This window comes from Harpia harpyja, chromosome 1, assembly GCF_026419915.1.
Source record: "Harpia harpyja isolate bHarHar1 chromosome 1, bHarHar1 primary haplotype, whole genome shotgun sequence".
NCBI lineage: Eukaryota > Metazoa > Chordata > Aves > Accipitriformes > Accipitridae > Harpia > Harpia harpyja.
In genome coordinates this window covers 46,225,891-46,247,883 of record NC_068940.1, presented here as the reverse complement: position 1 = coordinate 46,247,883, position 21,993 = coordinate 46,225,891, and the positions used below count along the sequence as shown (strand labels likewise).

Here is a 21,993-nt window from a genome sequence, read left to right as displayed (position 1 = left end):
TCTTAAATACTGCCATGTAGGGGGTCCCAGCGTGGACCAGAAGATGCTGCTGCAGAGCCCAAGCTTCACTGAAGATGCCTGTACCCTTGTTGAAGCCCAAGGCTGTGCCCAAGCCCTCACTCACACCCAGACTGCCTCCTGGGGATGCGTGCTCCAGCCAGCCCAGGTTCAGGCTCCAGCTGTTCTGGTAGAGCACAGCCCGTTGACGCTGGCAGCTTCTGCGCTAAAGGAGCAAGAGCGGGACCAGCCTCACCCCTGCCCCTGCCTTGTCTGCTCCCCTGCCCGATGCTGCTCCTGCTCCGCTGTCTTCCCTGGGGGTCCTCAGGCAGGATGTGCACCCCAGCACCACTGGGCAGCACACTGCAGCATGGCTGGGTCCAACCACACCAGAATCAAGTCTCAAAGACCAGTTTTCTTCTGCTCAGTGGTATGTTCTCTTGGCTGTCCTGGGAAACAACCACCATCACGTGAGATAAAACCTGCATGCAAGCAGTGCTGAGAGCCCACATTCCTCACCTGTGGGTACTGCACAAGGACATCAAAGGCAGCATGACCTTGCTTTGCACAGGCATAGTTCAACATTTCTGATGCCTCCAGATATGCCCTATTTCAGGGTGCCTGGGCCTGGGGAACTGTAACTGTAGCCAAAGTGAAAGGAAAGCACGAGGGATTGCTAAAGACAGCTTCTAGCTGCCTGCCTGCTTGCATCTGGAGCGGACACCCGCAGAGTGCCTGTGCCATAGAGTCAGCACTGCCTCAGGACTCCCAGCACTGGTCTCCAGCATGGCCCCCTCACCCAGAGCACAGCCAGCCCTGGGGGTGCACAGCAGGGCTCCACTGGAAGGTCTCTCCCAGGACCCTGTCTCACAGCCCAGAAGAAACAGTCAGGGGAGCAGATTTCACCAACAGCCCTGTCCTGGCAAGGGATCCTGCCCATCACTGGAGAGGGGAGCCACCCGGGGGGGCCAGAAAACGGCTCAAGCTCTGCTCCGAGGGCAGAAGCCATCTCGGCAGGCTGGAGGGCCCCACGGAGGGGGCAAACTGAGAGAGCGAGGGGTGGGGAGAGAAGGAGGATGGTGACAACCTCAGGAGAGGAGACAAGGCTTTTCTGCGTGAAAGACTCCATGCTTAGGGAAGCTCCGTGCTCAGATGTAAAATCGTCTGGGGTGTCCTCTTCCATCGTCTGTGCCAGCATGGAAACCCCAGCACCCATGGGGAAAGAGAGAGACAGACAGACAGAAAGACAGAGAGAGAGAGAGAGCACATGAGAAGGAATGAAGGAACAAATGGTGGATAGGTGGGTAGATGGATGGATGAACAGAGGTCACAGCTATGCCAGCTCTAGATGCTCCATTTACATCTCTGCACTTTATATATTTGCTTGTAAAAGTGATGTGGGGTGAAGTCCCTCCTTCCTCTTCCCAGCTCAGTGCTTTGATGAGGGGCTGTGAGCTCACCTCTGCCCGGGTCACCCTGCAGCCCCGGGTCTCTGGTCAGTGCTGGGGACCAACAGGCGCACGTGCACATCACAAATCCCCCACAGAGAGCCCCTGGCCCAGCTGCCCCGCAGCACCCCATGCCCTCCTTACAGCCCAGCCCCATATCCTCACTTGCTCTGCAAGACTGTCCTGGGAGGGAGCCAGGGCAAAATGGGCCCTGCATGTGGCATCCACCCTGCCTGGAGCCATGCCCACTGGAGCAGGCACAGGACTGGCTCCAGAGCCCCCGTGGGGGAGAGAACACTGCGGAGGGGAGAGCAAGCGGGGAGGGTCCCTGGCAGGGAGGGGGCTGGCAACCAGGAACCCAGCGCCACAGAGCTCCCAGCTGTGCCACATCTGCGCTCCTCACGCAGCATCAGGGGCTCTGCATGCCCTGGCACCCCCAATTCCAACTCTCCAGGAGCTTTCCTTTCACACTTGCGGTCCCACTGCAGAGCCAGCAGGCAAAATGCCAGGAGAGGAGGATGTGCGTGCAGGATGCCAGTGCAGCACCGCTCACCCCTCTTCCTACTCCCACCACACAGGTCCCAGCTGCTGAGAGCACTGTGGGGCACCTCTGCGCAGGTGCCTGGTCCTGCTCTGCTGAGGACACCCCTTGGGCAAGAGCTGCACTGGGCACTGCCACGCAGCAGCCCTGCTGGTACGAGGGGTGAGGAAAGCCCCATCTCATGGACCAACAAAGCCACAGCCCAACTCTCAGGTACCCCCAAAACACAGCCCTCCAGAGAAGGATGAGAAGTTCAACCCCATGCAGTGCCTGGGCACAAGGGGAGATCGCTACCAACAGTGTGAAAATGGTTAGCTCGTTACAAAACTTAAGAGACATTGGCCTGGCCAAAGGTCCCCTTTCTCCATCCCGTGTCCCCACCACGTAATTTCCACCATGCTCCCCCAGGGTAGTGCAGGAGGCAGAGACCCAGAGCCCAACAGGTGAGGAACACTTCCCCATGAACAACCTGATCCCCTCCATAAGAGAAGCAGCGGAACAAACCTCGCTGGCCTTTTCTGGGGTTCCCTTTGGTGTTTCATCCTCATGCTTGGGTGAGGAAGAGGCTGGTGAGGAAGGCAGCCTCCTGTCCCGGTCCCTGTGAACCAGCTTGCTGTTGGGCTCCTTCAGGGTCCGTTTCAGCTCATTGATGCTGGCCTGATGCTTCAGCAAAACATCTTCTGGCTTGTCTAAAAACTTGGGGAAGGAGAGAGGAAGGTAATTATGATTAAAGCACCAGCCAAGGCAAAAGAGATGATCAGGGACACTGGGAGGATTTGCTTCACATTGGGCTTGACTTTAGGGTCTCAAGAGCCAAATGAACAGCGTGTCAGAGCACCCTGGTCTGCAGTTCTCACTAAGACCATTGCAGGGAGCAGCAAAAAGGCAGCATGTGGCCAAACGCGCGTGGCAGGCTTCCCTCCATCAAGGGCAAAGCATGCCCCTTTGGCATCTCCAGCACAGCCTGTTGAGGACAAGCTAAACCACCTGGAGGGAGAGAGTGGGCTCTCCCTTGGGATCAGAAAGGGATAGGGCTTTATTGGAAAAACCAGCAGCCTCCTCTGCTGCTCTCTCCTGCCAGGCACAAAGGGAGCCGGGGCCTCTGTCCCAGCAGGGCAGGAAACCGGTGTTTCCAATGGAGTTCCTTCAAAGTGGGCTTCTGCCAAAGGCAGGAGGTCAAGGGCTGGTCAGAGATGTCCAGCATGGATCCAAGCCTGGATCACCATGGACCAGCCTGGGCCCAACGGCAGCCTGGGGTGGGGTCTGGCCTGCTGTGGAGAGAGGACAGCTCAGAGCGCTCAAGTGCAAGGTGGGGTTTAGGTGTTAGAGCATCGTTTTGTGACGGTACAGGTACCAGGGTGGCTCCCCTCGTCCTGCCGCAGAGGTGGGCAAACTGGCTCAGAGCAAGAGCAAGAACCCTGGCTTCTGCTTCAAACTCAAGCTCAAACCTCTTTTGAGGTTCGAAAGGAGTCACCTAAAATACCTCCCAGGTATTTCTCCTCAGCGACAACCCAGAGACCCAAAAGAGTCCCACAAAAAACCCTACCAAATTTTCCAGATCCTGAAGGCTCAGTGTAACTCATGAAAAAACTCCCCCCGTGGACCCGCATGTCTGAGCCGTGTAGAAGTGCTTCATGGTTTGCCCGCCTCTGGGCTCGGGGTGTGCCGGGGGCCAGGTCAGCAGCACATGCACATGCAGTGGGGCAAGCAATGAGGCAGGCAGGGGAGGGACCGGGACCAGCGCCCACCACCCCGGCAGGGTCTGCCCTGTGTTGCTGAGTGGGACGGTGAGGGCTGTGTGGTGCCAGCACAGCAAACCCCATTGCCTGGCCGTGTTTGCCCCCATCGACAGCTCCAGCGAGGATCTACGTCCCACTGCGAGCAGAGGGGAAACCCCCAGGGAGCAGCTGTGGATTTTAGGCTGGGATGAATTGTTCCCAAGGGGGGGGCCCACCGCGGACACAGGAGTTTGTGCAGGGGATGGCAGTGCCTCCCTCTTCTCTGTGACAGCCCCCTCTCAGGCTGGGCAGATGCAGGCAGCTGCCCTCTGGCACAGGGGGTGGGTGCCAGTGCCTGCCCCCACAGGCAGCTGTGCAAGCACTGAAGGCAGCTCAGAGACTTATTTGCCCCCAGCAGGGTTGGACGGCAGCTGCAGCGCTGCGAGGAGCTCCAACCTGGCTCTCTGCAGAGAGGAGCCACGCTGCGGGAGCTGGGGGGCTGCAGGAGAGCAGAGCTGCCGGGCAGGGCAGGTGACGGAGGCAGTTCAGGTTAGGCAAAAGCAGAGCACAGGTCAGGGCACCAGCGGGAGCAATGGGACCAGCCTGCACAGGTGAGCTAGGGATGCAGGGCTGGACGGAGAGTAGACACAAGGCGAGGACATGGCAGAGTCAGTAACATGAGCAGAAGCCAGGTCTTCCCAATGGGCCAAGGACTCGGCATGGGGGCCCGGCCGTTGCACCTTGGGAGGGCTCTTGCTCACACGTATGATTAGGACTACCTTACTTAGTGGGATAGAAGATGCCGTGTGCACGCTAGGGCAGATCCCCAGCTGTCTGCTCATTGGGCTTCTCTAGTACCCAACCCCCCGCCCCGGTGCATCTTGTATTCCAGTAAATAGGGTGACACACAGTGTTGCTTTGGAAAGGATGGACAATATGATGCACCAATGAGGACTAAGATACTCCAGAGAGAGAATACCTCCTGCTTGTGCCTGGGGGTTGTTTCGTGCTCCGGCTGGCAGCAAAGAGAGGGTTAAAAGTAACCAGCAGGGTCAGTCGAGGGAACTTGTCACAAACATCACAGCTAAGTTGGTGGGCTGGTAGGGCGCAGAAGGACCGGACCCCCCCTCCCCTCACAGAGTGGGGCTGAAATGGGCTGGGGTGTCCCTGGACCAGCCCAGGGGCCGGGACAGGGAGTGGGTGGGCTGTGCCTGGGCAGTGGCAGGCATGAGTAGGCACCGGTGTGCCTGGCCTGTCCCCACCCCCATCCCTGTCCCTGAGCAGAGCTGTTCTCAGGTCCAGCCCTGCCTGGGGACAAGCCTTGAGACCGCCGGGTGGGCGCTGGGGAATCAGAGTTGAACCAAGCCCCTGTGACAGCCCCATTTCCACCGGTGAGGCCAAGAGCCATGTCCCAAGGGTCCCACCAGCCTGGGGCACAGCTGGCGGAGAAAGGGCTGCAGGGGACCATGCCCCAAGGTGACCATTCCTGCCTGCAGCCCAGCCCTGCTGCCTGTGCCCGGTCCCCTGCCTGCCCTCTCCAGGTGTGAGCCAGCCTACCCCTCCACCTCCACTCTCCTCTGCCCGCTTTGTCTGTACCTTCAGCTCCTTTATTTTCGTTGGGGTGGTCACCTCCTCGTCCTCCGTCTCGGACCGTCTCCTGCTGCCAAACTCACCGTCCTCATCTCGCTTCTCGCCCTCCGCCCCGGCGTCGTGGTTTTCGCTGACGGAGGCTGGGCGCGAGAACTCTGCCCGTGGGGGAGAGCCCGGGTCACCCCAGCCCTGCCACCCCCAGCCCCCCAGCCCCAGCCCCCCAGCCCCTGCCCCACACCCTGCCAGCTCAGACCTGGAGGCTGAGGAGCCGCTTCCTGGTGGCCCCAGGGGTCCCAGAGCACAGGGAGACGGGGGAGCCCTGTCCCCACGCTGCCCGACCCCAGCCCTGCCATGTCCCCCGCTCATGTGCAGTCTGAGCTATCACTTGGGGTGGGTACAGACCCTCTGCCATGGGGATGCAGTTGGGGACAGCCTCCAGAAGGAAGCCCGATGGCTGCTGTAGCCCTGCCAAGTGGGTTCGCAGAGACGAGCCGAACAGCATTCCCCTCGCTCCCGCCAGCGGACCAATCTCCCTCCCCCTCCCCAATTTGGGGCATACCTCCGTCAAGGCTGCGAGACATGGTGTACCGTTTGCTTGAGGAGCGCTCGAAGAAGGGAGCCGGGCGGTCAATGAGGGCGCTGGCCTGCCGTGTCTGCGCCTGCGTCCGCCCGCTGTAGCGAAACTTGGAACCCATCACCAGGAAGCCCTTGGGGGGTGGCTCTGGGGACACCAGCCTAGGGGTGAGAGAGGTAGAGTGCTGTCAGCAAGCCCCAGCCATGCCCCCCCGGCGTTGTCCCCCATGTGTACCCACTGCGGCAGAGGCAGGAGCATGTCTGCCTCCAATATGGGAGGCCTGGAGAAGGTCTGGAGAAGGTCTCCTCACCTGAAGAAGGTGTGATGCTCTATGCAGACCTTCCAAAGACGCTTGGCGGAGCGATGGTTGGGCAGCTTGAAGCCAATGGTGCTCTCAAACTGTTCGTACTTGGGGGAGACAGAGACACGACATTACAGGCAGATCCTGCCCTAGAGGACATGATGGGATGGGACCTGCCTTGCCAAGGTGCCCAGGTTCCTCTGGCAGGAGCCATGACAATGCAAAAAAAAGTCTTCTTCAACGCAATGCTGGAAAGGTCCATGCCCAGCCCCACTGGGTGGTGGGATCATGCCCCCACACTTTTGGCCTAAGCACTTTCCTCAACTGTAAATGGCTTTTCAGTGCAAGATAAATTCCCTAAGGAAACAAAAAACTTTTACAGCTCGTTTTGGCAAGAGGGCATCACTCTCCATTTTAGATGCACTGTCCTTGCCCTCCTGCCTGCTGGAAAACGTGGGTGGAAATGCATTCTCCCATCAGTGCACATAAAAGTGAAAAGAGTGAAAATAAAGTCGGAAAACAAACAAAAAAGCCTCCTGATGGTTTTTTTGTGAAGCATGGAAGACACATCAAAAATGGCCCCCAACCCCCCTTTCTGGGCAACCCCCCTGCACCAGTGGGGTCATGGCATCTGGCTAGTGGGGGAAGGAGCCTGGCGTGCCCTCAGCCTGGTGAAGTCACTTTGCCAGTGAGGAAATGAGAGCACGAACAAGAAAGCACTTGCTGAAAGCCTCCATATGCCACAGGAGATGCGCTCTCTTGGCCAGTGTGGTCATTAACTTGGGACCCTTGGGGCAGAGGCTGGAGCCAGGTGACGACTTCCCTGCCAGGCAGCCCCAGTCCAGCAGAGCAGGCACCGTGCCGTGCCCTGAGGCCGCACTGGCGCATGGCACCCACCTCACCCGGGCGGATCTTGATGTAGAAGTTGCTCCTCTTGTAGGAAATTTTGAGGATCTTGGGCCAGGCGAAGCGGTTGATCCTCAGCCGGTCCCTGTAGATGAGGAGGCCGTTGGCGCAAACGCCCAGCATGATGTCAATGCCCTCCGAGTCCTGGAGGAGGCAAGAGGGACAGGAGGAGACTGCTCAGCTGCCCAGAAAGAACCAGTCCAGCCAGCAGTGCCGTGCTCCCTCCTGCTCGGTGCTCTGCTACGGGGGACCGGCTGACAGAGAGGTCACTGAATCACAGACTGGTTGAGGTTGGATCTCTGAAGGTCCTCTGGTCCAACGCAGGGCCACCCAGAGCTGGCTGCCGAGGACCGTGTCCTTGTTGAACCTTCATTGTGGGAGGAAGGGGCTGGGCAGGGAAGGGTGTGCAGGCAGCAGGGCAGGATGGGGTGGCACTGCCCATCGCTCTGGCAGCCCCACGGCCCCGTACCTTGGCGTGGTGCAGGTCCACCCCATACATGGAGAGCTTCTTGGCGTTCTCCAGGAAGTGGATCTCCGCTTCCCCGGGGGTCATTCCCCTGCAGGGAGACAGAGAGGGGGACACGTGGCCGGGCAGCCCATTGGGTGTGGGCCAGCTGTCTGGTGCCTTCCTCGCCACCAGCCTGTCCTCTCCTGGGGCTCACCGGTAGGTCTTGTGCAACTCCATGATGCGCTCCTCCAGCTCCCGTGTCTGGTTGGGGGCGAAGCGGAGCTCGCTGACGTAGTTGCCCATGTGTTCCTCGGCATCATAGTCACCCAGCTCAGCCTGCACGGCGTAGGAGCCCAGCAGGGCATGCGTGACAAAGGAGCAAGGCAGGCGCCCCGTGATGATGTCCGCACGGAGCTGCAGGCACAAGTAGTATCTGCAGGAGGGGGCAGAGGGTGAGAGCGGGGTGGAGGCACGTGCCCTCCAGAGCAGGCTGGGGCTCCCCGGGAAGCGGTAGCGCGCACCCCACCTTGCACTGCTCTCTGTGGGGGCCGCCACCTCCCACAGCCACCTTCCTGGCCCCACTCTGCATGATTTAGACATGCCACATGCAGCGGGAGGGCAGTGAGCCCCCAGTCATCCTCCAGCTGCCCACATCCTGACTGAGCCCCGTCCCTCCACACGCTCCCAGCTGATCCCCTGGGAGCAGCCCCGGCAGCTATGCCCATGGAGAGGTGGTCCTCACCTTGTGATGTCCTCCGTGAGCTGGGCAGGGTCTGGAGGGTAAAACTTCACAGTGAAGGCAAAGTTCCAGGGCCCACCTAGGGAGGGGAGAGAGCAGTAAGGGCAGCATCCCCACTGGCTGCGTGCAGGCGTGCAGGAGCATCCAGGCATCCACTCAGGGTCCCACTACTCTCCCCAAGCCCAGCACAGGGCAGGGACAAGGGGGCTCCAGAAGCTGTTGCGAGAACAGCCATCGGGACACCAGCATGATTTGGTTAATTCTCCCCAAACCCCTGGGGAGAGAAAAGCATCACAACTTCAGAGGCCATCAGCTCAGTGTGACTACCAACGTCACAGCAAAAGCCTCAAATGTCCCAGAAGGTGACACCTTGGGCAACAGCCCTTCTGCTGCCCCAGCAAGGCAACATCATGGGCAAAGGCACCCCAGGACCTGTCCCAGCAAGCCCCCCACTCTTCTTCCTATCCCTGTCCTCCCTGCTCAGGGCAGGTGGGGATGGCGCTCAGAGAGGGACCAGGTCTCAGCCAGCTCTCTGGTGGCACAGACGGGGTCCTTTGCCCCCCACGCCTGTTATGATAGGAGGAGCAATGGGTAACAGGCAGCCGAACAAGCAACAGCATCACTGTCCCCAGGCCAGCTGCCAAAGGTCCCCTCCAGGGCAGGTGGGGACGGGACCCACTGGAGGACAGCCACAGCCGAGCTATCCAGCAGCCCCGCAGGATGCCCCAGGGCTGGGAAGGATGGACCTTCCCCGGGCACTTACTGCGGATCTGCTTCTTGATCTCCTTGGAGGGGTCCAGCCAGTTCTGCAACAAGGAGACAGCAGGTCAGGGGAGCCCCCCACCATGGAGGGGACGGCCACAGAGGGACCCCCTGTGCTCACCTTCTGGCTGTCTGAGTCACAGAAGGTGAGGCCGAAGTAGTCCTTCTCCAGGAGGTTGAGATGCTCGCACACCATGTCAAAGAGGACCTGGCCTCGGGCGTGCTTCTGTCAGAGACATGGAGAGACTGATGGTGAGTCAGCTCCCTTGTGCTCCTGGAGATCCGGCAGGTGCAGGCAGCACCTGCTGGGTGCAGGCAGGGAGCACTGGGAAGGGTCAAGGGCAGCCCTGGCCCTCCAAGTGACCACCAAAAGGTGCTGGGCTGCCTTTGAGAGCAGCCCCCTCACCCAGCAGCACCACTCTGGGGACACGCAGGCAGTCCCTGAGCTGCAGGGACGAGGCATGATCAAGCCCAGCCAGTGCGGTGCAGGCAGCAGGTCCCATGGGCCAGGGAGGACCCGGTGCCCACCCAGCTCATCCCCCATCACACCAGAAGAGTGATGCCAAACCAGAGAGGGGTCCAGCCAGCCCAGGCACCTCCGCTCCAGACCAGCCAAACTGGGACAAATACGCCGCAGAGCTTGTGACAACCAGCGCTGCCCATGGGACAAGCTCCTTCCCAACACCCTCCCTGCTGGTGCTGGTGGCGGCTGGGTCCCGAAGCATGGCATGACAAATGAGAGCCATGAAGAGCCCAAGCCATGCACAGGGATGGAGGGCACCCTCGTTATCTGGTCCTTTGAGTTCCCCTGAATTTCCCTTCATTACTGGTGGCAGCGAGGCCCAGGCTTGCTCATGGAGATGGAAGAACAACCTCTCCCATGTGTGTTTCTGCCCTATTTACAGCCTTCCAGCCTGGCAGCTTCTGTCTCTCCTCTCCAAGGCATCCATTTACTGGAGCACCTTCACAACACGCCCCAGGGACGGCAGCCCAGGGCACCAAGCAGCACAGCCCCAGTGGCTTGCTGCCCCCAACTGCAACCCTGGGCTCCTCCTGCCCTGAAAAGCTTTTCCAGCAGTTGCAGTCACCCTTCCTGGGTCTCCTCCCTCCTGCTGACCTGGGTTTGGAAGGCAGGGGCTCACCCACGGCGTGTGCCGGAGTATTACACTGAATGGTTTGACTCCCCTTTTTGATTTTTACTGAATTAGGCCTTAATTAAGCACGTGGACAAGGCACAACTATTCCCACGGGGCCTGTGAGAAAGAAAGAAGAAATGCAGCACCAGCCTTTCTACACTAAACCCTCTCCCCTATGCCCCAGGTGGCTTTTTTACAGAGCAGCAGCTCTCTAAAAGTCGACCCCATCCTTTACACCACAACAGCAGAGAGCTCATCCTTATCCTTACCCATGCCCGGCAAGGAGTGTTGCTCTGCTCATGAAGTTGCCAGTGAGCCTGCAACCCAGGTTTCTGCTTGCATGCTGGTTTTGCTTGGCCAATGCTATGGGGAGAGCCAGGGGAAGGATGACCCCACCAGGGCTCACGCAAGCTGCTCCTGTGCCCTGTCAGCCCCCTGCAGGCCCTGGGGTGCTCCACTCCTTTTCTTCTGTGGGAGGGCTTTCATCTTCATGACAACCCATCTTTCCACAGCTTTGTGACAAATTTTACCACTAAAGCGACAGGCAGGGCTGTTGGAGTGTGCAGATCAAAGGCCCTGATGCCTGTGCCATGGGCAGGGGGCCAGACCCCACCACCGCCGGCTGCCTCACTCATCCCAGGCAGCCACAGTGCGCAGGCAGCCACGCTCCTTATGTTCATCAATCCTGCGCAGCCAAGACCCGGGGGAGGCAGGACCTGCATACAGATGCAGGTCTGCTCTGTGCAGGCAGCTCCACGCTGCTCCCAACAAAAACCCGTCTGCCCACTCGCCAGCAGCAAGTGCAAAGTTCTCCCTGGCAAAGGCTCCAGGATTTCTGCTCCTGAACAACCTCAGCTTTCGCATTTTCAAGCAAAGTTGCCAGTCCTTAAAAATGTCCTTTCCACCAGGATGATGTCGCAGGTCAGAGCAGCACTGCCTTCCCCAACCTACAGGCAGGAGACAGCAGCAAGCGCTGGGGACAGAAACAGGCACTCCCAGCAAGTACTTCTCCTCCCAGCTGCCTTTGCCCCTGCAGCAGGGCCACAGGACCCTTCCACAAAAACCAGCCTCAACTCCTAATTTAATCCTGGATGTCCCCCAGCCTGTCCTAGAAGGGAGAGGTCCCCGTGCTGACAGCAGCTGAAGCAGCCCTGCAGCATCTCCCAATGCGAAGACAGCCACTGGCAGGTGCCAGTCCCTTCTGTCCCTCCCTGCAGTGACAGCCACTACCAGGGAAATGCACTCTGTGGCGCACACCCACGTGCAATTGTGCACGTCCACACCACACACTTGGGACGCTGCACAAATAGTGGGTGGCCCACACACTCAGAGCAGGGTGCTGGACCGCCTGCCTGGGCACACCGCCCTGCCTGCACACACAAGGATGCAGCCACAAAGATGTGCACGTGTATCACCCTTACGTACACATGCACACACACACACATGCATGCACAATGCTGCCAGGCTCTGACACACCTCCCCGTGCGGTCCCTGGCCTGCCAGCTTTATGGGAAGGGACAGCAAGGGATGAGAAGTTGAACACAGAGAGGATGGACGCAAACCCACCTGGGGCAGCCGTGAGGGTCCATGCATGTCAGCCTCTTCGCACCAACACATGCACACACGTCTTTCGCCTTAGCAGGTGGGACAGCCAACACGCTGTGCTCTTGAGGTGTTGGCAGACAGGCTGGCGCATGGACATGTCGTGCACATATTGTCAGGCTGAGCTCTATCCCCCACCTATTAAGCTTCTGCTTTTTAGACCCTGTTTTCTATTGTGAGTAGCTACCAAATTTGGATTCACTGGGCTGAAATTCCCTGCTAGGGTCTGTCTTTCCAGATTTTTTCCTTATTTTGAAATTTCAACTTGAATAGCAATTTCTGTGGATCCTTTTCCCTATGAAAGAGGTACTACAAAGCTGTCCTTGGAAGAGCCCTGACACTTGGACTCGCTAGGCTGGGCACGGTCCCTGGCCTGAGACATGTCCGCTCCTTGGTGCCAGCGCAGCCCCTTGAAGCTGGGACTCACCTCCACCTCGCATTCGTACTCGGAGGCATCAAGCAGGGTCACTCTGCAGAGGGCACTCTTCACTTTCTTGGTGGTTTTCTGGGGTGACTTCTGGGTCTTGCTGGGGGTTGTTTTGTCAGAGAGCCCATCTGTCTCGCTGTAGTCCTTCTCCTCCATCTCTGTGCCCTGGAGCAGGGAGGCACACAGGGTTACCTGGCACCACTACCAGGATGGGCGGACAGAGGGATGGGGAAAGCCCTCCCAGCAGAAGAAGAGGGAGCAGGCAGAAGAGGGCAGCAGATGGAGGGGAGACTGATGACCTCTTGGGAGTCCACGGCCAAGCCCAGTTCCCCTACCCCACGCTGCTGGCACAACCAGGGCCCCTGGAAAATGGATGCCCATGAGCCTGGGGTCAGTTCAGCACCCAAAACCTCCCTGCCCAACTGCCTGGTGCAGCAGGCAGGGCCAGGGCAGCACCGAGCCTGCTGGGAGCAGCACAGCTCCCCGGCTGACATTAGGGTGCAGCTGCTGCTCCAGCCCTGCCAGGGGCAGCTCAGTCCTGGGACACAGGGCCACCCACTTCCTCCCCCCACCCCGGTTGGCAGCCACGGCAGTGCCATTTCCAGTACAGTCAGCACTTCGGGTTGCCATACTGCTCATTCTGCCTGTCCTGCCCACAAGGACCTGTGCAGGCAGCTGGGAGGCAGCCGGCAGAGCCCATCCACTGCCCTGGTTGTAGGGGGCTCCCCTCCGGGATGTTCCCCCGGGGCCGACAGCACAGGGGAAGGTGTCCACCTCACCGGGCTCCCTGCAGCCCCCACGCTGCAGCAAGGGCATGGCGATGGGCAACAGAGAGCGGTGGCACGTCCCCTTCCCCTGCTATGCCTTCCCCTCTGCTGCATCTCATGGCACCTGGCCATCATCCACTCACCAGCTCTGTATTTCGGGCATCAGACTGTGCCCCAGGCTTCTCATTGACCTCAGCGTCCTGGCTGGCGGGGTTGGTGGCTGCGGCGGTGGGGCCCTGCGCAGCCGCCTCCAGCTGCTGCTGTGGAGCCTCCTCCTGCGCGTTCTTCACCTCCGAACCGGGGCCCGTCTCTGTCGTCATGGCCGCTGGTCACCCTGCTCTGCCACCACCGCCCACAAGGAGAGACAGGAGGTGTCACCGGGGTGCACGGGGATGGAGGATGCTGGCCAGGCAGCCAGCAGCCTGGGATGCCCCAACCACGTGGGCAGGTGTGGGACCTTCCCACCTCTGCCCTGCTGCCTGCACGCACAGATCTGCTGCCGGACACCCGGCTCCCTGTCTGCACCAGGAGGTGGCTTTGCAAAGGTCCAGCGGTGTGGGGAACAACACTGGTGGCAGGGACCCACCGCACTCACAGCAGTGTGGGGCTGGCCATAAGCCCCTGCTCACCCCAGCCCTGGGGCCTTTGGTACCTTCACTAGTATTTTTTTATGAGTGGAAGGGTTTATTCTGGGAGGAAAAAACAGGCTGTGAGTCAGATTAAAGGCTGCACTGACACAGGAAAATGCAAACATGGACAACTCCACCTATTGCATCCGGGATGGCTGGTTTTTTCCCCTCTGGACTTCCCGGCAGCAACAGCATGCTGGGTTCCCACGGCCAGCGTGGCCGGACCCTGCGCAGCAGTCAGGACAAAACCTGCCTCCAGCTCCAGCTGCCTGTCCTGTACAAGACGCAAAAACAAACCCAGGGCCAGACAGGGGAGGGGAAGGCACTTTCCATGCTGGGGAGCTCAGAAACATGTTTTTGAAACTTTTATGCAAATGCAACGTGGGGCTGGTGAGGGCTCCTGGGACAGTCCATGCATGCACAGGTCATCAAGCACCCCTTGTGACCATCACCAATCCACCACTTGGGCTGCTCAGGCCCCACCAGCTCCCCATTGCTGGGCTCCCCAGGCCGCATCCAGCCGTGCAGGACCAGCTGGGTTTGCCACCACCAGAGTGCCTGAGGGCTGTGGCTGGATGAGCTGGCTCAGTCAACAGCATCTGCCCACGGTCACATCACCTACCTTGCCCACAAAGCAGCCACAGGAACAGCCCCAAGTAATGCCTGCAACACCAGAAAAAATGCACTTTTTTGGAGTGTGGAAGCCCATATGGGATATTTCTGATCTCTGTTTCTGGAATGATAGCCCACGTGGCACGGGCAGGGAGCCAGCTTCTCCCTGAGCTGCCAAACCCCAGGCTTTGCCCCAGCCCTAGCAGCACTAATGCACGGATGAGGTCCCAGCACAACTCCAGGCCATGGACCCAGCCACCCTGGGGCTGGAGGAGTTGCTTGGTGACGTGACATCCCACCACTATCACCTCCTGTAAGTCCCAACTGCCTAAACACTGTTCTAGCAGGTGTGGGAGAGCAAGAGCCCAGTCAGGACCATGACCTAAGGCAGGCAGGTAAAGACCACTTTTAGAATCACAGAATGGTTTAGATTGGAAGGGACCTTCAAAAACCATCTAGTCCAACGCCTCTGCCATGGGCAGGGACACTTTCCACTAGACCAGGTTGCTCAAAGCCCCATCCAACCTGACTTAGAACACTTCCAGGGATGGGGCATCCACAGCTTCTCCGGGTAACCTGGTCCAGTGTCTCGCCACTCTCATCGTAAAATATTTCTTCCTTACATCCAGTCTAATCCTACCCTCTTTCAGTTTAAAACCATTGCCCCTTGTCTTGTCACTACAGGCCCTGGCAAAAAGTTTTTCTCTGTCTTTCTTTAAGCCCCCTTTATACAGTGAAAGGCTGCTGTAAGGTCTCCTCAGAGCCTTTTCTTCTCCAGGCTGAACAACCCCAGCCCCCTCAGCCTCTCTCCATAGCAGAGGTGTTCCATCCCTCTGACCTTTTCCGTGGCCTCCTCTAGACCCACTCAAGCAGGTCCGTGTCTTTCTTATGCTGGGGACCCCAGAGCTGGATAGAGTACTCCAGAGGATCTCACCAGAGTGGAGTAGAGGGGCAGAATCCCCTCCCTCGACCTGCTGGCCGTGCTGCCTGTGATGCCACCCAGGATACAGTTGGCTTTCTGGGCTGCGAGTGCACATTGCCAGCTCATGTCCAATTTGTCACCCACCAGTACCCCCAAGTCCTTCTCCGCAGGGCTGCTCTCAACCCATCCAGCCCCCAGTCTGTGCTGGTACTGGGGATTGCCCCAACCCAGGTGCAGGACCTTGCACGTGTCCTTGTTGAACTTCATGAGGTTCTGACGGGCCCACTTCTCCAGCCCGCCAAGGTCCCTCTGGATGGCATCCCATCCCCCTGGTGAATCGAATGCGCCCTCAGCTTGGTGTCATCCGCAAACTTGCTGACCTCCTTTTACAAAGAAAACACATCTCACACCATAGCTCATGTCCCACCTCTGCCTGTCAGATGTCCTCAGCACAACGGGGAGATGTGAAACCTTACCCAGAAAAACTGCTAAAACTGGCTCCCAGGGGTGGGAGAGGACAGACAGGAGGCAAGGGAAGGGATGGGCAGAGAAGACAGAGCGAGTCAGTCTGTGCCTCCCGTAGGGCAGTGACACTGCTGCTGGCCGTGCTGGCCGAGCAAGTGCTGTGCGGTCACCGCAGAAAGACTTGGTTCACACCAAAAGAGCCAGGATTTCACCCCCCTGCCCCAGGGCCAAGCTCTCCCGGCCAGAACAGGCAGGACAACCTGCCACTGGCCCCTAAGAAACATCAGCTCAGCTTCTCCTAACAGACCCCAGTGCTCAGCCAAGGGCACAAGAAGATTTCAAAAGTCACCACGGGTTTATTTTTTTCACAGAGGAAACAGGGCTGCTGTTTTTCCACTGCAAATTCAAGCAGTTGCATGCTCCCAGCTCCAATCCCTGTGTGGATCATTCCCAACCACTTCCATTTGGATCTCAGCGTACAAATTTTTTAACTGATGTGAAATCTCTAAAATGACAACCATCACTTTGGGCCAAAAAACACGCTGCGTTTTTCACTCAAGGTTTCTAAACTTTCTTCCAAACTACTTCCCTGCCCTGAGAAGCACTGATCCTTGAGGAAGTGATGGGGGTTGTTTAAGGGTGGCAGGCTGGGAATTCATCCCACCTCTCCCAGCCAGCCCTACTTTTGCATATTAAGCTCCAGTTCAAACCTTCTGATGTTGGGCAAGGAACCTGATCCAGGGACCCTAACTTTCAGCTGAAGCAGGTGAGAGCATGACACAGGAGTGCCGGAGTAGCAGAGCCCTGGCGAAGGGGTCTGGCAAGCCCCCAGGGACCATCTCCCTGCTCCCATCATGGCCTGGCTTCTCCTGCCACCCTGCTTTGGGATCCTGGCCACAGCCCCCTTTCCCTGGTCCAAGCATGACTTGGCCCAGCCACACGCTCTCCCTCCTGCCCCACCTGCTGCAGGTGCCAACGGGCTCCCCAGCAGCACCCGTCCCCATGCCCCAGCAGGGAGATGAGGCTCAGCACGGGCTCAGAAGAAACACGAGCACCAACGGGCCCTGTCCCAGCAAGGGCCCATTGACCCCATCCCTGTGGCATTGCTCCTGCCCCAGCAGCGTGGAACACAGAGGAGGGAGGAATGAGCCCCTCCATGCTCCCAGGGCAGGACAGGCTTGGGGAGGAGCAGGAAGGCCCTCAGTCTCTTGGCTTGCAGCCATGCTGGGAAGGCTCTGGTCCCCCACACGGGGCTGCAAACTCATTGCCGGGGTAAAAGGGTCCGGGAGATGCCGTGAGGGAGATGGGGCTGGCAAGGAAGGCAGTGACCCTGGGGGCACAGCACCACTGCAGCTGAGCCCCACAGATGCGCACAGTCCCGGCACAGGCAGTGCAGGCTGGGGGGGCCATGCTGGCACCGCCATGCTCCTGGGCACAGCCACAATGGCTGCATTCAGGAGCCGGTGGGGCATTGGTGACATGTCTACGTGGGCAGTGCTGCTGCCTGGGGTTCCCTGCCCACCCCCTGCCTGCCCACGGTGGAGCAGAGCAGAAAGGCTGGGAGCATGGAGCTGGGGCTGCCTGCAGCACTACCACTCACCCCAACACTGCTTGCAGCAGCGCAGGCAGGGGGACCAGGCAAGGCTCAGCACTGGCTGGGCACCAAGGGTCAGTGTCAGCCTCAGCCTGGCAGCACCCAGCCCCCAGGGCTCAGGCCAGCAGTGGGATGCTGCCACCCCCCCTGCAGCCTGGTCACCTGCACCTAGGGCTACTGCAGGCCCAGCCGTGGGAGAAGGACACTGAGGCCAGCATAACTGCCAGCACCCCGACCATTCCCTCTGCCAGGTTGCGGGTGCTCAGCACCCTGGGGGCACCTGCAGGACTCCATAGGGACCTGAGCAGCACTCACGGTGAGGCAGCCAGTATGACCTGTCCCAGCCCCTTCTACCCCATGGGGAACTAGATTTCTTCCCCGTGGACTTTCCTAGAGTGCTCAAGTGCTTCAAAAGCAGATGATGTTTATTATGGGAGCATCTCTGTGCCTTAAGCAGGAACTACCCCTGATTTAAAAGCAGAAAGCACACTTTCAGACAGCGAGAAGCCAGTCGTGGAGAGCGCTTGCCATCACACAGCACTTTCTGGATGCAAAACTCACCTCCTGCTGCCCCACGTCACAGGACAGCCCCCCAGGAGACCCCAATGTGGGGGGCCACAGGTCAAGAAAGGACATGGGTCCCAGCATGCTGCCAAAGGGACAATTTAACGGACATATTTGCCATCATAAACCTTTAGAAGTTTAGACCACAACTGCAGCAAACTTGATTGAGACCACTCAAAATGCTGTCCCAAATCATTTAATTTGTTTCTAAATATTACCCACAGCAGGAGCAGGACCCAATCCTGCAGGGCACGCAGGCTCCCGGGGCAGTCCCAGCCCTTCCCAGCACCTAGCCTTGCTCATGAATGTTCCTTCAGGAGCAAAGCCAGGGCCAGAGCAGCTCCCGTGCTGAGGATGGCAGCTGCCTGGGCAGCGGCTGGCAGAGGCAGGAGACAGCGGGCGCCATCTCCCCAGACCCTTGCTCTGTGCAGGGTACTGGCTGAAGGACTCCTCTGCACCCATGGTCCCCGGTGCCACATGCCAAGCACAACCCTGGTTCTCAGCAAGGGCTGGCTTGCTTCTGCTGCAGCATCCCCCAAAATGGGCTGGGGGATATGCTCCTGCAGCATCCCCCAAAATGGGCTGGGGGATATGCTCCTGAGGGCAGACATCAGGTGAAATGGCTGGAGCCGGTTGGAGCTCCAGGCTACTGAAACAGGCACATGGGAACCACAACTGCAAAGAAAGCCTTAGTAGGATCAGAGGTAGAGCTGCTTGTAATGCCTGTAATCTCCTCCCATCATCTCCCTGCCTGCTCCTCCTTCCCTTGGTGTTTTCCTCTCCTCCCCCTTCAAGCTGGAGTGTGGATTCACAGCTTTCCCAGACGCTCTGCCCCCGCACATCCCTAGCATATCCCGGCTCCAGCCTCCGCAGTGCTCCCCTCCCAGAGCCTTTCCTTCCCTGCCACCTCCAAACAGGCTTTCACCCAAGCCTGCTTTCCCCTTCCCCCTGCCCATTCACTCCTTGCTGCTAGGCTGGTTTTAAAGGCTGAGCATCCCCCTTTGCTCCTGGGCCCTGCTCTCCCCTCCTCACTCCCTGCTGAGGACACCGTCCGTCCATGATGCTTTACTTCTGAAGCATCACGGACATGGGCAGGCATAAGTCTCTGTGCAAAGCCCCATGCTGAGTGCCTGAACAGGTCTCCACGGGCTCCAGCGCAACAGGGGTGCACAGAGCTGGGTAACAACCAAGCACACTCCTCCCTTGCCGCTGCATTCGGCAGCTGCTGAGGGCCCCGTGGGGCTGATCCTGGCAGCAAAGCCCACTACCATGCTGCAGGACAGACGGCTGCTGCAGAGGCAGCTGGAGATGAGGAGCAAGCTGGGCACAGGGAGCACCCTGTGGGGTTGGTAGTGGCTGCGTGACACTGGGCAGGGGGTCCAAGTACTTGCCAGCCCCCAGGAACAACAGAGGAGCTCACCAGGGCTGCGGTACCCAGCACCCCTGCTGTGGGGCAGAGGCCGAGCAGGCAGGGGACAGGCAGGATGAGAGCACAGGCAGCATAGGCAGCGCCTTGCAGCCATCCTGGAAACATGAGAGGAGCCCCAGCAAGGAGTCCTGGGTATCTTCCAGGAACACATAAAGTGAACAAGGAATGCAGTCCCCAAAGCCCTGGCAACATGCAGCACCCCTGAGCCCCACTGTCACCCAGCCCTCACCCCCCTCGCAGTGGGGGACGTGCAAATCCCCAAACTGTTCCGCAGTGCAGTGGGCAGCCCAGAGAGCTCTCCTGGGCTGCTCTGCAGCAAGGCCAAAAAATCATATGAGCTGCCCTGTTTATGGTGAAGGGGGGGGGGATCAGAAATGCAGGGTACCCCCAGCTCCTGGAGACTGCACACCACTCCTCCTCATGCAGGACTGGCAGGGGCAGAGATCTGCAATTCTCCGAACCGTTCCCTAGCTGGAAAAGTGCTCTGTCCCCCCAACCCAGGCTCCAGGACCTGCATCCCACCCAGGCTAGCGCTCCCCACGCTGGGCACCCGCTGCCGGCTAAAGCCCAGAGTGTCCCGCAGGCAGCCAGCAGCACCGCAGAGCATCCCGTGTAGTTGCCTTCTCCACAGCAGGGCCAGCCCTACCTTGCTGCCAGCTCCCCATGCTTCCAGCACAGCTCGTCACTGCCAGGCTGCCGCCGCGTCCGAGGCAGCGCTTTCTGCAGAGCCGCCTCTTCCCCAGCCCCAACACCCCCGCGCAGTGATTGATGTGTACCGCAGCCGCAGCCAAGCTGGGAACTGGGCTGCCTTCCCATCCCACTGTCGGGCTCCTGCCTTGCCAGGAGCTCTGTGCCCACACCGCAGCCCCTTGGTGTGGCGGGAGGGTCCCACGTAGATGCTGGTGCCAGCCCCATCCGCCCCGCTTGCCTGCAAACACCTGACTCATCCCGGGCCAGGCACCAGAGAGCCGGCGCAGGCTGCGATCCTGCCAGGATCCTTCACTGTGCAGAGAGCTCAGCTCCTGCACTGGCTGCTCAGCAAGGAGCTGGACCCACTATACATCTTCATCCCAAGTTAATCTGGCACTTTCCTGCATCACCGCCCCCATCTCTTACATGGGTCCTAGGGCAGCAAACACCTGCGCCGCCTCCAAAACACATACCCAAGCACCCCACTTGCACTAGTCAGCTTGGAGATGTACCAGCAGCGAGAGCTGAACAGAAGCTCCTTCATCGCCCTTGTCCACAGTGAAGTGCAGAGCGTGACATGCAGCACATCCCTGCCTGCAGGGCACGTGGCTCCTTGTGCCCCGCCTTGTCCCCCGGGAGGGACAACACCACAGAACAAACACCAGGGCTAGGTACCGCACCGCAGAGGTGCCTTGTACCCCAGTAATGCAACAGCACGAAGTGCCCGTAAAGCACAGCGCTGACACCGCCGCAGCAGAGGGACGGATCCTGCCTTCAGTGAGCGGTGGGAAACCCCAGAGCACAGACAGGGGCACTGCCAGAGCAGCTGCGGGATGGCAGCGGGTGCTGCAGCAGCGGGCAGTGGCAGCCCAGGGGTGGGCCGGCAGGGCTGGCTGTGGCTGGGCAGGCAGCCTGCAGACAGGGAACAGGTGATATTTACCAGGTGTAGGCAGCCTGCTGGGAGGAGCAGTGCTCAGGTAGCACCCACGGGTTTGGACACATGCTGATGAAAACTCCAGAGTGCGCCAAGCCACCAGGAGCCCCAGGGGAAGAAGCACAAGCCAGGCAAAGTCTGGGACTTGCTGGCAGACCAGCAGGCTCCTGCTAGCGGGGTGCAGGCACCCACCTGCGTGGTCCGTCCACGCAGAGCCTGACTGTGCTGGATGCAGAGGGAGAAAACCCCGCTCAGCGCTAACTGCCCAGTCACTCACCAGTATGAGTTCTCCAAATGGTACCCATGGGTTGGGATGCTCATGGACCATCCCCTCCACCCATGAACATCAGCCCTGGGGGAACGAGCAGGGCAGGGACCAGGTTACAGCCCTGACACCCCTCCCCATGAGCCCCCTGCAGAGCCGGGCACTGCTCAGGCAGCTGACACATGCCATGCTGGCAGATGGCAAGCTCAGCCTCACACAGGGACTCCTGAGCCGCTGGAACGGGACAGCCTGGGGTAGGGGGAGTCTCGCTTGAGCTAAACACAGAAGCCTGTGGCAAGGGAGGACCAGTCATCCCATGCTTCCCAACAAGCCCCCCTCTTCCGAAATCCTTGCCCAGTCTGTTTGCACCCTAACCCGACACACTGACCTTGGCAGCGCAATCCCCTCGAGTTTAGCCAGGCTGGGGACCAGTCGGGCTTACCTCTTCCCTGGCTCCCGGTGGGGCAGCAGTGCAGGCACGGGCCCCCACAGCTCCCATGGGAACAGCACTCAGGCAGCCCCATGCATAAGGGGGTCTCAGCCTGAGCAGCCTCAGCATCCTCAATGGCATTTCCAGCCATGAACCCCCGCCTCGCCCTCACCCTGGGGGGTTGCAGCCACCAGTTCTTGGCTGCTCTGCACCCCTCCCACTGTGGTCAGGGCTAGCATCACCAATCTCCGAGCACCCACAACTGTAAAACTCCTTGTCCTGAGCTGCCGCACGAACAAGGAGGAGGAGACACAGAAAGTGGAGAGAAGAGTCAGCCCAGAGCCAAGAGAGGAGATGAAACACAGACAGGAAAAGGAGGGGGAAAGGGAGAGACAGATGGGACACGTGATAGGAAAGACCTAATTTATCATGTTGTGCACAACCTCCCCACTCAGCCAAACTCCCCAGCCCCTGGGGATGCTGCCCAAAGCAGGAGAGAGGCA

At 59.5% G+C, this 21,993-nt stretch overlaps 1 protein-coding gene across 15 annotated transcripts in view; it reads right to left on the bottom strand.

Moving 5' to 3' along the window:
• The window catches only part of EPB41L1 (erythrocyte membrane protein band 4.1 like 1), a 73,852-nt gene that overhangs the window by 18,663 nt on the left and 33,196 nt on the right, over positions 1–21,993 (bottom strand). For 7 of the 15 annotated variants that reach the window (XM_052790918.1, XM_052790957.1, XM_052790975.1 and 4 more), the window contains exons 2-15: positions 13,100–13,295; positions 12,190–12,354; positions 9,146–9,250; positions 9,026–9,068; positions 8,266–8,341; positions 7,738–7,956; positions 7,545–7,632; positions 7,067–7,219; positions 6,179–6,276; positions 5,854–6,029; positions 5,301–5,449; positions 4,684–4,719; positions 2,491–2,682; positions 1,085–1,183 (exon numbers count right to left, since the gene is read on the bottom strand). In XM_052790918.1, coding sequence (XP_052646878.1) covers positions 1,085–1,183; positions 2,491–2,682; positions 4,684–4,719; positions 5,301–5,449; positions 5,854–6,029; positions 6,179–6,276; positions 7,067–7,219; positions 7,545–7,632; positions 7,738–7,956; positions 8,266–8,341; positions 9,026–9,068; positions 9,146–9,250; positions 12,190–12,354; positions 13,100–13,276 — 1,776 coding nt within the window. In that variant the 5' untranslated portion in view covers positions 13,277–13,295. Of the gene's footprint in view, positions 1–1,084; positions 1,184–2,490; positions 2,683–4,683; positions 4,720–5,300; positions 5,450–5,853; positions 6,030–6,178; positions 6,277–7,066; positions 7,220–7,544; positions 7,633–7,737; positions 7,957–8,265; positions 8,342–9,025; positions 9,069–9,145; positions 9,251–12,189; positions 12,355–13,099; positions 13,296–19,817; positions 19,841–21,448; positions 21,623–21,993 lie in introns of those variants that run through there. The other 8 variants (XM_052790964.1, XM_052790990.1, XM_052790996.1 and 5 more) reach the window with 6 other exon arrangements.